Source organism: Oncorhynchus mykiss, chromosome 25, assembly GCF_013265735.2.
Source record: "Oncorhynchus mykiss isolate Arlee chromosome 25, USDA_OmykA_1.1, whole genome shotgun sequence".
NCBI lineage: Eukaryota > Metazoa > Chordata > Actinopteri > Salmoniformes > Salmonidae > Oncorhynchus > Oncorhynchus mykiss.
Genome location: NC_048589.1, coordinates 17,183,089 through 17,196,537, shown reverse-complemented (window position 1 = coordinate 17,196,537; position 13,449 = coordinate 17,183,089). Strand labels below are relative to the sequence as shown.

The window sequence follows — 13,449 nt, the reverse complement described above, 5'->3', positions numbered from 1 at the left end:
TCTAACTGAAACCGAATAAAAACGAGTAAATCAAGTCTGAAAATGAAGTGAAACTAAACAATACATTTTTTTTTTTTAAGAATAAAAACTAATAGAAAATCACAACTATAATAACATTGGTGTGCTCACTAAATTAAGTCTGTCTTTTTTATTTAACCCTTATTTAACTAGGCAAGTCAGTTAAGAACAAATTCTTATTTTCAATGATGGCCTAGGAACGGTGGGTTAACTGCCTTGTTCAGGGGCAGAATAACCTTGTCCCCTTGCTCGGTGATTCGATCTCGCAACCTTTCGGTTACTAGTCCAACGCTCTAACCAATAGGCTACCTGCCGCCCCATCAGAACCACCCTGATGACTGTGTTAGATCATGAGTAACAGGCATGAACTCATTCTACTGATTTCTCTCTTTAAATTGAGTCTTATTAGTTGAATGATCATGTCATTGACTTAATTCCTGAAAGACCTAGCAATATACCAATAGTCTGTATTATCAATTACTGATGTGACTGTAATGTAATGGCACATGGCTAAATGCTCAGTATGTGTCAAATGTACAATAATATCACAAAGTCTAAAATCATATGTTTTTTATTGAGACTGTAAACTAATCTTTGATGTCACAGCATTAATCTATTGGGAATCATGCATATTAGATTGAGTATTGTCACCGAAATTAGTTTGGGGGCTAGTTTGGGGGCTCACCCCCCCCCCCCATAAATCCTGCTGATGTTCTATTAGACTCAAGTGGGGTATTACTGTTATTAATATGAACATAATTATAATAAGTACAGATGACATGACCCCCCCCATGACCCCACACACACACACACAATATTGACTATCTCTGATTGTTGTATTCATCTTTAAATCTATTTGTCATTTTGGCTGCACCTACATTTGCTATTTTCTCCTCCTGTACCAGTTGTCCCTACCTACAAAGGTCTCACCTCTCTCTTATCTATGAATGACAATGTCATGTTAAATAAAAAAGCCATTGATGGCCCACGTGAGTCATACTTCGTAAGAAGGTACCATTCATCCTGGTGAGATACCTGTAGCACTGATGTAAAGAGTTATAGCTACTGAGCATGACAATAACATGGCAATGTTTGCTTACTGTATCAGGAAGTAAATATACCACTTTCCCAGGTGCAGATTGAGGTTTGTGCATCACAGTAGAACACATTTTCAGACATACCCCTCGTGCGAATAAGGAATGTCAATTGTAGATTTGCTAAAGGGATGTGAAGTAATAAGATACTAGCCTCTCCACAACATTTGTATCAGCAGTAAATCACAGGGAATTATGTATTCAGTTGATTATTTTAGTCCAGTCAGAGCCCATTGACTGTGTTGGTAGATAAAAGTAATTGGGGAACATGATTTCATTGTGTAACATTATTATATTGTGTAAGGCATAAGTGTTAAGAACATTCTCTCCCAACAGGATCTATCTTGTTTGAATACTGAAACCTTCATACTGTCTAGCTCCTTTACTCTACCTTGTGGGGAATGTGTGTGGTGAGAATCGGACTTCACGAGGAACTTGTTCTTCAAGGATTCCTATAGATCTCCTCTGTCAGTTAAACCACATTAGTTGTCAAATGGCACAGTGGCTAGTCAGTATGATTAAATGGTTGCTTCAAGCAGATGAGAGCTTAGACTGTCTAACCACTATTTCCCTTTGTGTGTTTGAGCGATTGTGTCTGATCCCACCAGCATGGTCAGTGTCATAACAACGCTCTGACCAATCCAGGGTCAGCATGTCCACAAACAGAGAGCCGTGGGGATCAGTCGCTCAGGGACATAAGGAAGGGGGTGCTTATTCGAGGGATGGGTAGAATTAGGTTCCTGGGATTAGTGTGAGTTTGCGTTGTCTAGTGATGGAACCACTAGATATGGGTGGTAATAACAAAAACAAGGGAGATGTCTTCTATCTGGATCCACTGAATTATTTTGTCTGTATCGGATGATGATCTACCCTAAAACAAAATTAAACTCTGGAAAAACAAACTCACTGGGATAGTTTTGAACTCCTGTTTACTTTCGAGGGATAATATCTGTTTTTATACATTTTTGGGGTTTATATTACCATGGTATCTCAAGAGCTATGGTGGTGCTTTTGACTCGGAATGTTTACTGTCTGGCAGTGCCTTCACTTTTCAACAGGAAAGGTGAGTTACAGTATAGGCTAAAGCAATGGACTAAGTCCTGGATATTCTCAGACAGTTTTCATTTATGATGCATACCTTGAATTCCCTTCTTGAAGTTTTATGGCCAAGCAAGTGTTGGCCATAAAACCTTTTCTAGGTCATTTCTAGGGGATAAGGGAAGGGTGGTTAACTGGTTCAATTGATATGAGTAAGACTGTAAAGGGGACTAGTTCATACCTGTAGTCATGAAATGTGTTAACTGTTAGCTATTGGTGTGATCGAGGCATTGCAAGCTCTGGACCATTCTATTTCATCTCTTCTGATGTTATTTTGTTGAATTTCTATCACTGAGAGCTTGTATTTCCTTACTTTGCTGGGATACTGTCACTGTTTCTGCAAAACACTTAATTCATCAATCATTCTGACTAAATTGACAGTTTGTGTGAACTTGTTATTATTAGGAGGATATGGTAAATGTGGTCAACGGTATATTTCCAGAGAAATAAAGAGATGGTGATGATTATAGCAGTGATCATTGAGGGCACATGGTAGAACGGACTAATTCCAGCATGGTCCTCCTAGCCCAACAGAGCATGTACAGGACGTGGCTACATTTTAAAGCAGCTTTGTTTAACTAAAGATGATGGCTTAGCACGCGGCCACAGCTGCCCTGCACTTAACATTATCTCGCTGATCCTAGATGCCAGGACTAGAGGTCGCCCAATTTAATTGGAATGGCCGATTTTAATTAGGGCCGATTTCAAGTTTTCATAACAATCGGAAATCGGTATTTTTGGACAGTGATTTGGCCGATGTTTGATTTTTTTTACACCTTTATTTAACTAGGCAAGTCAGTTAAGAACACATTCTTATTTTCAATGACAGCCTAGGAACGGTGGGTTAACTGCCTTGTTCAGGGGCAGAACGACAGATTTTTACCTTGTCAGCTCAGGGATTCAATCTTGCAACCTTACAGTTAACTAGTCCAACGCTCTAACCACCTGATTACATTGCACTCCACAAGGAGCCTGCCTGTTACACAAATGCAGTAAGAAGCCAAGGTAAGTTGCTAGCTAGCATTAAACTTATCTTATAAAAACAATCAATCAATCATAATCACTAGTTAACTACACATGGTTGATGATATTACTAGTTTATCTAGCGTGTCCTGCGTTGCATATAATCGATGCGGTGCGCATTCGCGAAAAAGGACTGTCTTTGCTCCAACGTGTACCTAACCATAAACATCAATGCCTTTCTTAAAATCAATACACAGCTATATATTTTTAAACCTGCATATTTAGTTAATATTGCCTGCTAACATGAATTTATTTGTCCCTTCTCTTGCAACAGAGTCAGGGTATATGCAGCATTTTGGGCCGCCTGGCTCGTTGCGAACTGTGTGAAGACTATTTCTTCCTAACAAAGACAGCCAACTTCGCCAAACGGGGGATGATTTAACAAAAGCGCATTTGCGAAAAAAGCACAATCGTTGGACGACTGTACCTAACCATAAACACCAATGCCTTTCTTAAAATCAATACACAGAAGTATATATTTTTAAACCTGCATATTTAGGTTAGCAGGCAATATTAACCAGGTGAAATTGTCACTTCTCTTGTGTTCATTGCACGTAGAGTAAGGGTATATGCAACAGTTTGGTCCGCCTGGCTCGTTGCGAACTAATTTGCCAGAATTTTACATAATTATGACATAACATTGAAGGTTGTGCAATGTAACAGGAATATTTAGACTTATGGATGCCACCCGTTAGATAAAATACGGAACAGTTCGGTATTTCACTGAAAGAATAAATGTCTTGTTCTCGAGATGATAGTTTCCGGATTCTACCATATTAAATGACCCAAGGCTCGTATTTCTGTGTGTTATGTTATAATTAAGTCTATGATTTGATAGAGCAGTCTGACTGAGCGATGGTAGGCACCAGCAGGCTCGTAAGCATTCATTCAAACAGCAATTTTGTGCGTTTTGCCAGCAGCTCTTCACAATGCTTCAAGCATTGCGCTATTTATGACTTCAAGTCTATCAACTTCCGAGATTAGGCTGGTGTAACCGATGTGAAATGGCTAGCTAGTTAGCGGGGTGCGCGCAAATAGCGTTTCAAACGTCACTCGCTCTGAGACTTGGAGTAGTTGTTCCCCTTGCTCTGCATGGGTAACAATGCTTCAAGGGTGGCTGTTGTCGATGTGTTCCTGGTTCGAGCCCAGGTAGGCGCGAGGAGAGGGACAAACTATACTGTTACACTGGCAATACTAAAGTGCCTATAAGAACAATCCATGGTCAAAGGTATATGAAATACAAATGGTATTTGGACTAGAGAGAAATAGTCCTATAATTCCTATAATAACTACAACCTAAAACTTGTTACCTGGGAATATTGAAGACTCATGTTAAAAGGAACCACCAGTTTTCATATGTTCTCATGTTCTGAGCAAGGAACTTAAACGTTAGCTTTCTTACATGGCACATATTGCACTTTTACTTTCTTCTCCAACACTTTGTTTTTACATTATTTAAACCAAATTGAACATGTTTCATTATTTGAGGCTTAATTGATTTTATTGATGTATTATATTAAGTTAAAATAAGTGTTCATTCAGTATTGTTGTAATTGTCTTTATTACAAATAAAATAAAAAAATCGTCTGATTAATCGGTATCGGCTTTTTTTGGTCCTCCAATAATCGGTATCAGCGTTGAAAAATCATAATCAGTCGACCTCTAGTCAGGACTGCTGTTCTGGAATGGGTACTACTACTGTTCTCATGATAACCCTATGACACTGCTTCTCTGAATTATATGAGAGTAGGAATGTTTGTGGAATATACTGGCTGATTATCTCAATGAAGCCTGCTGGGACTTGTGGCTAATGTAGTTGATGAATACCATTTAAATGTTGAGGACCATTACCCATTCTTTTGGGTTGTTGCATTATCTTTATTGCACATAGCAGCCATTGTATAGTGAGTTTTATATAAAGATTGTTTTGGAACAGGATTGATAAGTAGAGACATCTGTTCACATTCAACCTTTGTGGATATAATTAATATCCAATCATTTTGATACAATGTTGTTTTGTCATTGATATTGTGCATTTATTTACACACGCTGTAATGAAAATGCATGCATAGACATACACAGTATGTATGTATATCCACTCACATTCTCTCTCCTCCCAGCAGTCCCAAAGCATGAGGATGGGACTCGCGTCCCTCCACACTTCCAGGAGAATGTGTTCATCGAAGGCAGCCGGCCTAAGTACCTGGAGGACCTGCACACTGAGGCCCTAGAGGGACTCAAACTGCAGCAGCAGGAAGGTACTAAACACCCTGAAAATCCCTCCAAATACTGACGCTAACTCAATCACCTACCCCTGATTAGATTAACTAATTAAGTACATTTAATGTGGCCGCTCTTTTTGAAAAATGTTTACCTTAATTTCAGAAACCAATAATTGGGTGGATTACCAGGACGACCAAAGCGTCACAGTAAGTTTCCCATTCTACATTTTAATCACGGTGCTACATCAAATCACTAAACATTATCCTGTTACAAGTTCACACCAAACCTGCTATAATTAAGCGTATACTAATGGTTTACTGTTGAACTTTCTGGGATTCCTATAGTCGACAGTGACCCGGCTGCCAGACGACACTGAGAGTGACAGTGAGAGGAGAGGCTATCTGTCAGACAGCACCATACCAGACACAGCGTCACAGGTCTCAACACGCTCCACTGTCTCCACACGGTCCTCACGGTCAGGACTGACCCGCCAAGGTAACCTGACATGACCATAGCCAGAGAATGATTCATACTGGAACCACTAACACCTTGTCCAACCAGTGATTGTTTGATTGTATGGAGTGAAAGTGCCTGTTGTTGGTAATTTTGATCTAATATTTCTCTCCTGCTTTTTGTTTCCTTCCCCAGCATCAACCTTCAGGCCCCTGAAGCCAGAGAAGGCCAAGGCCAGGAGGAGACACAGGAGAACCACAGTTATGGGGATACCACATCACGTCCAGAGGGAACTGGGTATGCTACTCATTATTTATGCTTTAAGTGGATTGAAATGTGTCAGTGAAGGCCATTGTGAAGATGCCTGTGGATAATTGCACCCTTAACACAAGCACATACTTTTCTATTCTCTTGTGTAGCTGTATATGAACCTATCTTGATTTGTTCTGTTCCTCACTTAAGGGTTGGACAGAGCCTCATGGGCAGGTCGTCAGGTTATAGATGAGGGTGGGCTCCCTAACGGTGAGAGTCTGGACTTCTCCACCATCGATGGGCCTCACCTGGCTGGTTCCCACGAGGGGGTGAGGAAGTACCTTCAGTCCGTAGAAGGCCTGCAACCTGTCTGTGAGGACCAGATCCAGAAGGTCCCCTCCCGGGCCGGACACAGGGACGACCTGGCTCTCCTCCAGCACATGGGCCCCCAGCTGTCCGACCTGAATCGGCCCAAGTCCCTGGCTGTCCCCTGGATGACCACAACCTCTAGCCTGCTTCAGCTGCACCCCAGCCCTGTCATGTCCATGTCCCCCCAGGCCACCTACATGTCTAAGATCATCCCAAACGCTGTGCTGCTACCCTCCGTAGACGTGGTGGAGATCACCCGGAACCGTAGTCGGAGCAGCGTTCGTACTGTCAGTAAGAGCAGCCTGCTGCTGGCCAGCCCTGCCTCCTCCCGCGCCTCCTCCCGCGCCTCCTCCCGCGCCTCCTCCCACGCCTCTACCATGTCCTCCGCCTCCCGCTACAACCCACCACACTTCTCTGACAGCTCTGGATGGAGCCACTCTGAGTCCTCTGAGACCCTGGTGTCTGACTCTTCCACAATCTCCTCCAACAGCACCACCAGACAGGGGGGCTCACAGGGGGGGGATGGGGATGGTTCATCCAGGGAGACGACCCTGGACAGCAAGAGTATCCACTCCTCTGTCAGTAAGGCCTCCAGGACCTCCGCCACCAACGGCAAAGGGAAAGCCAGAGGGGATGATGGCAAACAGGAGGGGCCCTTCGCCCGGAGCATGTCTGTGATGAAGTCCAAGAGGGCACCGGCCCCACCCAGCCGCTCCTACTCCCTACACAAGGACAACATGAAGAAGCACTCGCGAGACCTGATTAACAACATGGTTACTGCCCCTCCCCAAAGCAGCCCATTCCAGGGAGGGGAGGTTAAGGCTTTCAGTGCTGGGGAAAGTAACAACAGTAGCCCTGGCTACACAGCAGACACCAGCTCTCTGGATGAGTCTTCAGGCTCTGTGACAGCCAGCCCCTTCAACATCCCACAGCAGGCAGCCAGGGAGAAGGTGAGGAACGATCAGCCAGGCTCCACAGGCTCCTCTCCCCAGAAACAGACCCCCCAGGAAAATGGCCTGAAGAATGTCTCTCCCTCCAGCGGCTACTCCAGCCACGGTGGCACGCCCACCCTCCTTTCCAAACAGATCCTTAACCCATCTCCAGGGAAAAAAAGAGGCATCCGAGCAATCATCTTCCCAATGGCACCATCGCCGGCAGCTTCAGCCCCATCACTTGTCATTCAGCCCCAGGCCTCTGACAGCAGCAAGACGCCTGAGCCAGTCGACACTGTAACTCCCTCACCTTCAGTCATGTCACTCAGAGAGCCGTTCAACATCCCACCCCCACCCAAGGTGTCTGCCCCCTCTCCTCCTCCCCCGGAGGTATGGGCACACAACAAGCGCACCTTTGAACTGCTACTAGGTCCCCCGGCCCCCAACAACACGGATACGGTGGTGCGAAAGAACCCAAAGGATCGACGACAGCAGAGGCAGTCGCCTTCCACATCAAGAGAGGGTTATGTTAAGAACGTGTCACCTGAGAGGAGAGATGAGGCAGCACCAGAGCAGGAGGCAGGAGGTGTGCTGGAGGGGGTCACTGAGCCTCGAGCTAAAGAGCAGACAGGTCCAGCAGACCAGGAAAGGGTACGGTCTTCCATTGTGGAGACTAGTAATCCAGCAGCACATACGTTTGAGTCAGGAAAAGGTCAGGAGAGTGAAGTAGCACAGAAGGTTGAAGAGAGGGCCCAAGGAAGTCAGTTGGGAGTTAAAGAGAAGGTGCAGGGAAGTCAGCTGGTGGTTGAAGAGAAGGTGCAGGGAAGTCAGTTGGTGGTTGAAGAGAAGGTGCAGGGAAGTCAGTTGGTGGTTGAACCAGAGAGGGTCATTGTAAATCAGTTGATAGGTAAACTAGAGAAGGTCCAGACAAGTAATTTGGTAAATGGAAAATCAGTGAATGCCGCAGTAGCTCCAGTAAAGGGCCTAGGAAAAGTAAAGACAGAAACACTGACTACTACTCCTGCTGCAGCCAAAAAGACTGAATTCCAACCTAAAATGGATACGTCTATGGTAAGCCCTGCTCTAGCACACATCTCCCCATCTCCGTCTCCTCCCCCAGCACACTATCCTCCTCTTCCCCCTTCCAAACAGACCCCACCTGTGGCCCCCTCAGACTCTATGCCTGCTCCAGAGCCGCCACTAGTCTCCACCACTGGGGAATCCTCCTGGCCCCCTCCGCCTTCTCCCATGGACTTGGCCACCCTTGGCAATGAGCTTGACCTGCCCATTCCCCCACCACCAAGGGTAGTTATGACAGAACTTGTGGCCCCTGTTTCATCTATACTACAGGGAATCCCACCTCCACCCCAGGGTATCCCACCTCCACCTCCCCAAGAAGCCCCACCTCCACCAAAAGCTAAATTTGGTCCTCCCTCCTACATCCCTCCACCTCCCCAAAGTATTCCACCCCCACCTCCACTGGAAAACATACAGCAGCACAGTCCAGTGACCACAGAGGGACAGAACCAAGACAAGTCCCTCAGCAAGAGCTCTTTCTCTCCCACTCCCCCAGAGGAGAGCTCCACTCCCGTGGTCACCCCCACCCTTCTGCAGACGGTCAAGCTGAGGTCTGTCAATAATGGTGACCAGGATCAGGAAAAGGACCAGGGACAGGACTGGCCAGGGGTCACTTTGAGGACCAAAAAACCCAGTAACGGTGAGGCTCCCCAGAAGCCTATTCGAAGGTCTCTGTTCATGACATCTCCCCCTCCCACTGTCACATCCCCAACTACAACTGTTATCTCACAATCTCCCATCGCCCAACCCCCAGAGGCAGCCCCAGCCACAGAGGCAACCCCACAGGCAGACCCAGAGCCTGCCACATTCCCAGAGGCAACCTCAGCCCCAGAGGTAGCCACAGCCTCAGCTCCAGAGGGAGCCACAACCCCAGAAACAACCCCAGAGGCAGCTGCAGAAACGCCTCCAGCCACAGTCCCAGCTGAGGCCCTAGAGGTAGCCACAGCCTTAGCTGAAGCCCCAGCCAAGCCCCAGCCCAGCATACTTAATTTACCCTTAAAGTCATCCACTGTCACCTCTCCTACGAGGAAGTCACCTCCTGCCTCAGCCACCACCCCCTCCATGAGGATGCAGGAGGCCATCCGCTTGAGGACAGCATCCAGAAGTAAAGAGGGGCCTCCCTCTCGTCTCAGTCTGCACTCTCCAACAAGTCTCAAGTCTCCCTCCTCCACCGCCAGTTTCATCTTTGCCAAGAGTACAAAGAAGATTGTCATAGAGACCCCCTCATCCCCTGAGGCCCAGGCCAATCTCACAAAGAACCTGATAGCTGAGCTTTCATCTATGTCCAATCCAGCCAAGTCCATAGAAACACAGAAGGTGGTGGTCAAGGTGCCTCCACCTGTGTCAAGGAAACCCAAGCCTAAGGTCAAAGAGACAGAGCCCAGTGTGGAGACTGAGCATGTGCAAACTGCGGGTCAGGAAGCATAGCCAGCAGACAGCATTGAGGGTAAGGGATCTGTGATTGTGACACAACCATACTTGCCTAATTTGTTACAGCTATTGTCCATTTGCACTGCTTGTTGATCTGATCTGACTGATCTTTCTCTCCTGTCAAAGGTGCCCCAGAGGCTCCAAGCGGGACAGCAGTGCCACCATTATCCTCCATATGAGCAACACTGCCACTAAGCAAGGATGAATCATTCACAAAGACAGACTTTTATATTTACATTGAGAAGACACCACATGTCAAGCGCAATATGCAAGAGGGAAAGATGGATAAAAAAAAAGTGGGTGGATGATGCAATCAGAGCCTTCTGAAGACAGGGCAACTGGACATAACTACATGTAACCCTCTCAAAAAGAGCTCTGAGTTTGAAATCCTTTGAGTGCATGTTAAAATGGTGTTGGCCTTTCATTTTTCTAATACTCTTGTTGTATTTTGGAGCATTTTTCTTTGGCAGAGGGACTTCTTACTGGTCTGATTTAATAATGGAGAGTCAGTCACAGTGCATGCTGGTCTAGGTTGCCCTCTAGTGTCAACTATGGAATGTCACAGCTACTGCTGTTGGGTACTGCAAACACTTGTCTGGATTACATACCACAATGTTGGATTTTTGATATATTCATATCGTTATAAGATAATGCACAATTAGAATGTGTTGAGTTCTTATTTCATCCATGTTTGTTGTAATAAAATAATTGACCTAAATTATTTGTCCTGTAGACACCTTCCCATTAGATTTTGTGGGAAATATGATGTTGTTTTATGTTTTCTATGTCAATATGTGGCAATCTTTCCTGATGTCGTCATTTCCTTTTCTCCTTAGCTACTAAAATGCTATAATCAGAGCTGGGTGATACCACTAGTTCTAGAATGAGGATGAGAATCATATTCATGATGAGAATCCCAATTTTCATGGTCATATTTTTTTTTCTTTTGTTGGTATGAATGTACAGACTTTTACAGGAATCTCACCCTGCGTGTAAATCAAATCTCACAGGTTTAATCTGAAGCACAGTTTATGAATTTAACTGGTCATTTAAAAAGACTATTGTGGCAAATCTTTGTCTTGCTTTTAGTTATATCCTGCACATTTTGATACATTTCCTTTCAACCAGATGGGAGCTATATTATACATTGCATTTATGTTACTAATTTGTACAGAATTTGGGATATTTCTCAACAATGAAACATCTGCTTTGAAAGTACATATTATTCAGTGATTTCAATGATTGTAGAAAAGTAATCTGACAAATGATTATGTATAGTTTCATTTATTTCAAGGTAACAGAATAAATGTATATCTTCACAATGAATTCATTTAGCCATTTCATTATTTCTACCTTGTTTCTGAGAAATCTTCCATCAATGTTTTGTGAGTCAATTAGGCTTCTCTAGATTCCGTTTATGCAACACACAAACACCCTGTTCCCAGGTTTCCATCTTTTGTGTCTTATCAGGATGTCTTGAAACCTCCCATGTTCACACACGTCTGGGTTTTCAGTATCCATCTTAGACACATTTGTATGTTGAATTACAGTCCAAACTAAGACTATATAAAATAGATTTGGACTGTATACAGTGAGCTCCAAAAGTTTTGGAACAGTGACATTTTTGTTTTGGCTCTGTACTCCAGCACTTTGGTTTTGAAATGATACCATGACTATTTACAGACTGTCAGCTTTAATTTGAGGGTATTGAAATCCATATCGGGTGAACCATTTAGGATTTAGAGCACTTTTTGTAGATAGTTCCCTCCATTTTAGGGGACCAAATGTGGACGCTACCATGATTTACAGATAATCCTGAATGAATAATGAGTGAGAAAGTTAGAGGCATAAATATCATAACCCCCCAAAAAAATGCTAACCTCCCTTGTTATTGTAATGAGAGGCTAGCATGTCTTGGGGGTATGATATTTGTGCATTTAACTTTCTCAATCATTATTCACGATTCATTCAGGACTATCCGTAATTATGGTAGCATCAACATTAATGTAGAAGTGTTTACAAACAAAATAGAATGTTTGTAAACATTCTATTCTTATTTACAATAAAAGTGACTCCAAAATGACAGTACATTATTTACCATTTCTATTGGGCACAAAATTATCTGAAACACAAACAAAAGAAACAGCAAATGCATCCAAGTTTGTAGAGTCACAAGCTTGACGTAATCATTGCGTGTTAGGAATATGGGACCAAATATTACATTTGACTCTTTTAATACACAATGTGCCTTCAGAAAGTATTCACACCCCTTGACTTTTTCCAAGTTTTGTTGTGTTATAGCCTCAATTTAAAATGGATTATTGGATTTTGTCACTGGCCTACACACAATACCCTATAATGTCAAAGTGGAATTATGTTTTTTGAAATGTTAAATTAATAAAAATGAAAAGCTGAAATGTCTTGAATCAATAAGTATTCAATGCCTTTGTTATGGCAAGCCTAAATAAGTTCAGGAGTGAAAATGTGCTTACAAAGTCACAGTAGGTTTCATGGACTCCCTCTGTGTGATATAATAGTGTTTATCGTGATTTTTTTATGACTACCTCATCTCTGTAACCCAGACATCTGTAAGATCCCCCAGTCGAGCAGTGAACTTCAAACACAGATTCAACTACAAAGACAAAGGTTTCCCAATGTCTCACAAAGAAGGGCAGCTATTGGTAGATGGGTAAACATTTTAAAAATCAGACATTGAATATCCCTTTGAGCATGGTGAAGTTATTAATTAGACTTTGGATAGTGTATCAATACACCCAGTCATTATAAAGAAACAGGTGTCCTTCCGAACTCAGTTGCTGGAGAGGAAGGAAACCACTCAGGGATTTCCCCCTGAGGCAAATGGTGACTTTAAAACAGTTACAGAGTTGAATGGCTGCGATAGGAGAACGCTGAGGATGAATCAACAACATTGTATTTACTCCACAATACTAGCTTAATTGGCAGAGTAAAAATGTCCTGAATACAGTGTGTTATGCTTGGGACAAATCCAATACAACAAATTACTGAGTACCACTCTCAATATTTTCAAGCATAGGTTTGGCTGCACCATGTTATGGGTGCTTGTAATCTCTAAGGACTGGAGAGTTTTTCAGGATAAAAAAAGAAACAGAATGGAGCTAAGCACAGGGAAAATCCTAGAGGAAAACCTGGTTCAGTCTGCTTTCCACCAGACACTGGGTGATGAATTCAGTATTTCAGCCGGACAATAACCTGAAACACAAGGTCAAATCTACACGGGAGTTGCTTACCAAGAAGACAGTGAATGTTACTGAGTGGCCGGGTTACAGTGTTGACTTAAATCTAATTTGAAGATGTGTCCACATACTTTTGTATATATAGTGTATCACCACGTGGCTCCAAGTTTACTTTGATATAATGGTAATTATATCAACATTTGTGCATAAAGGAGTTTCCACTGACATTTCTCATATAATAAATTTTACTCACAAAAAAGATTC

The 13,449-nt window shown here is 43.4% G+C and overlaps 1 protein-coding gene across 3 annotated transcripts in view; it reads left to right on the top strand.

Annotated features, from left to right (window-relative positions):
- LOC110505455 (uncharacterized protein KIAA1522 homolog) overlaps positions 1-11,296 on the top strand; it is a 38,595-nt gene extending 27,299 nt beyond the window's left edge. For 2 of the 3 annotated variants that reach the window (XM_021584682.2, XM_036962639.1), the window contains exons 3-8: positions 5,354-5,491; positions 5,619-5,662; positions 5,801-5,951; positions 6,105-6,206; positions 6,372-9,986; positions 10,097-11,296. In XM_021584682.2, the coding sequence (XP_021440357.2) occupies positions 5,354-5,491; positions 5,619-5,662; positions 5,801-5,951; positions 6,105-6,206; positions 6,372-9,967 (4,031 nt within the window). In that variant the 3' untranslated portion in view covers positions 9,968-9,986; positions 10,097-11,296. The remainder of the gene's footprint in view (positions 1-5,353; positions 5,492-5,618; positions 5,663-5,800; positions 5,952-6,104; positions 6,207-6,371; positions 9,987-10,096) is intronic. The other variant, XM_021584683.2, reaches the window with a different exon arrangement.
- Positions 11,297-13,449: the final 2,153 nt, after the last annotated feature.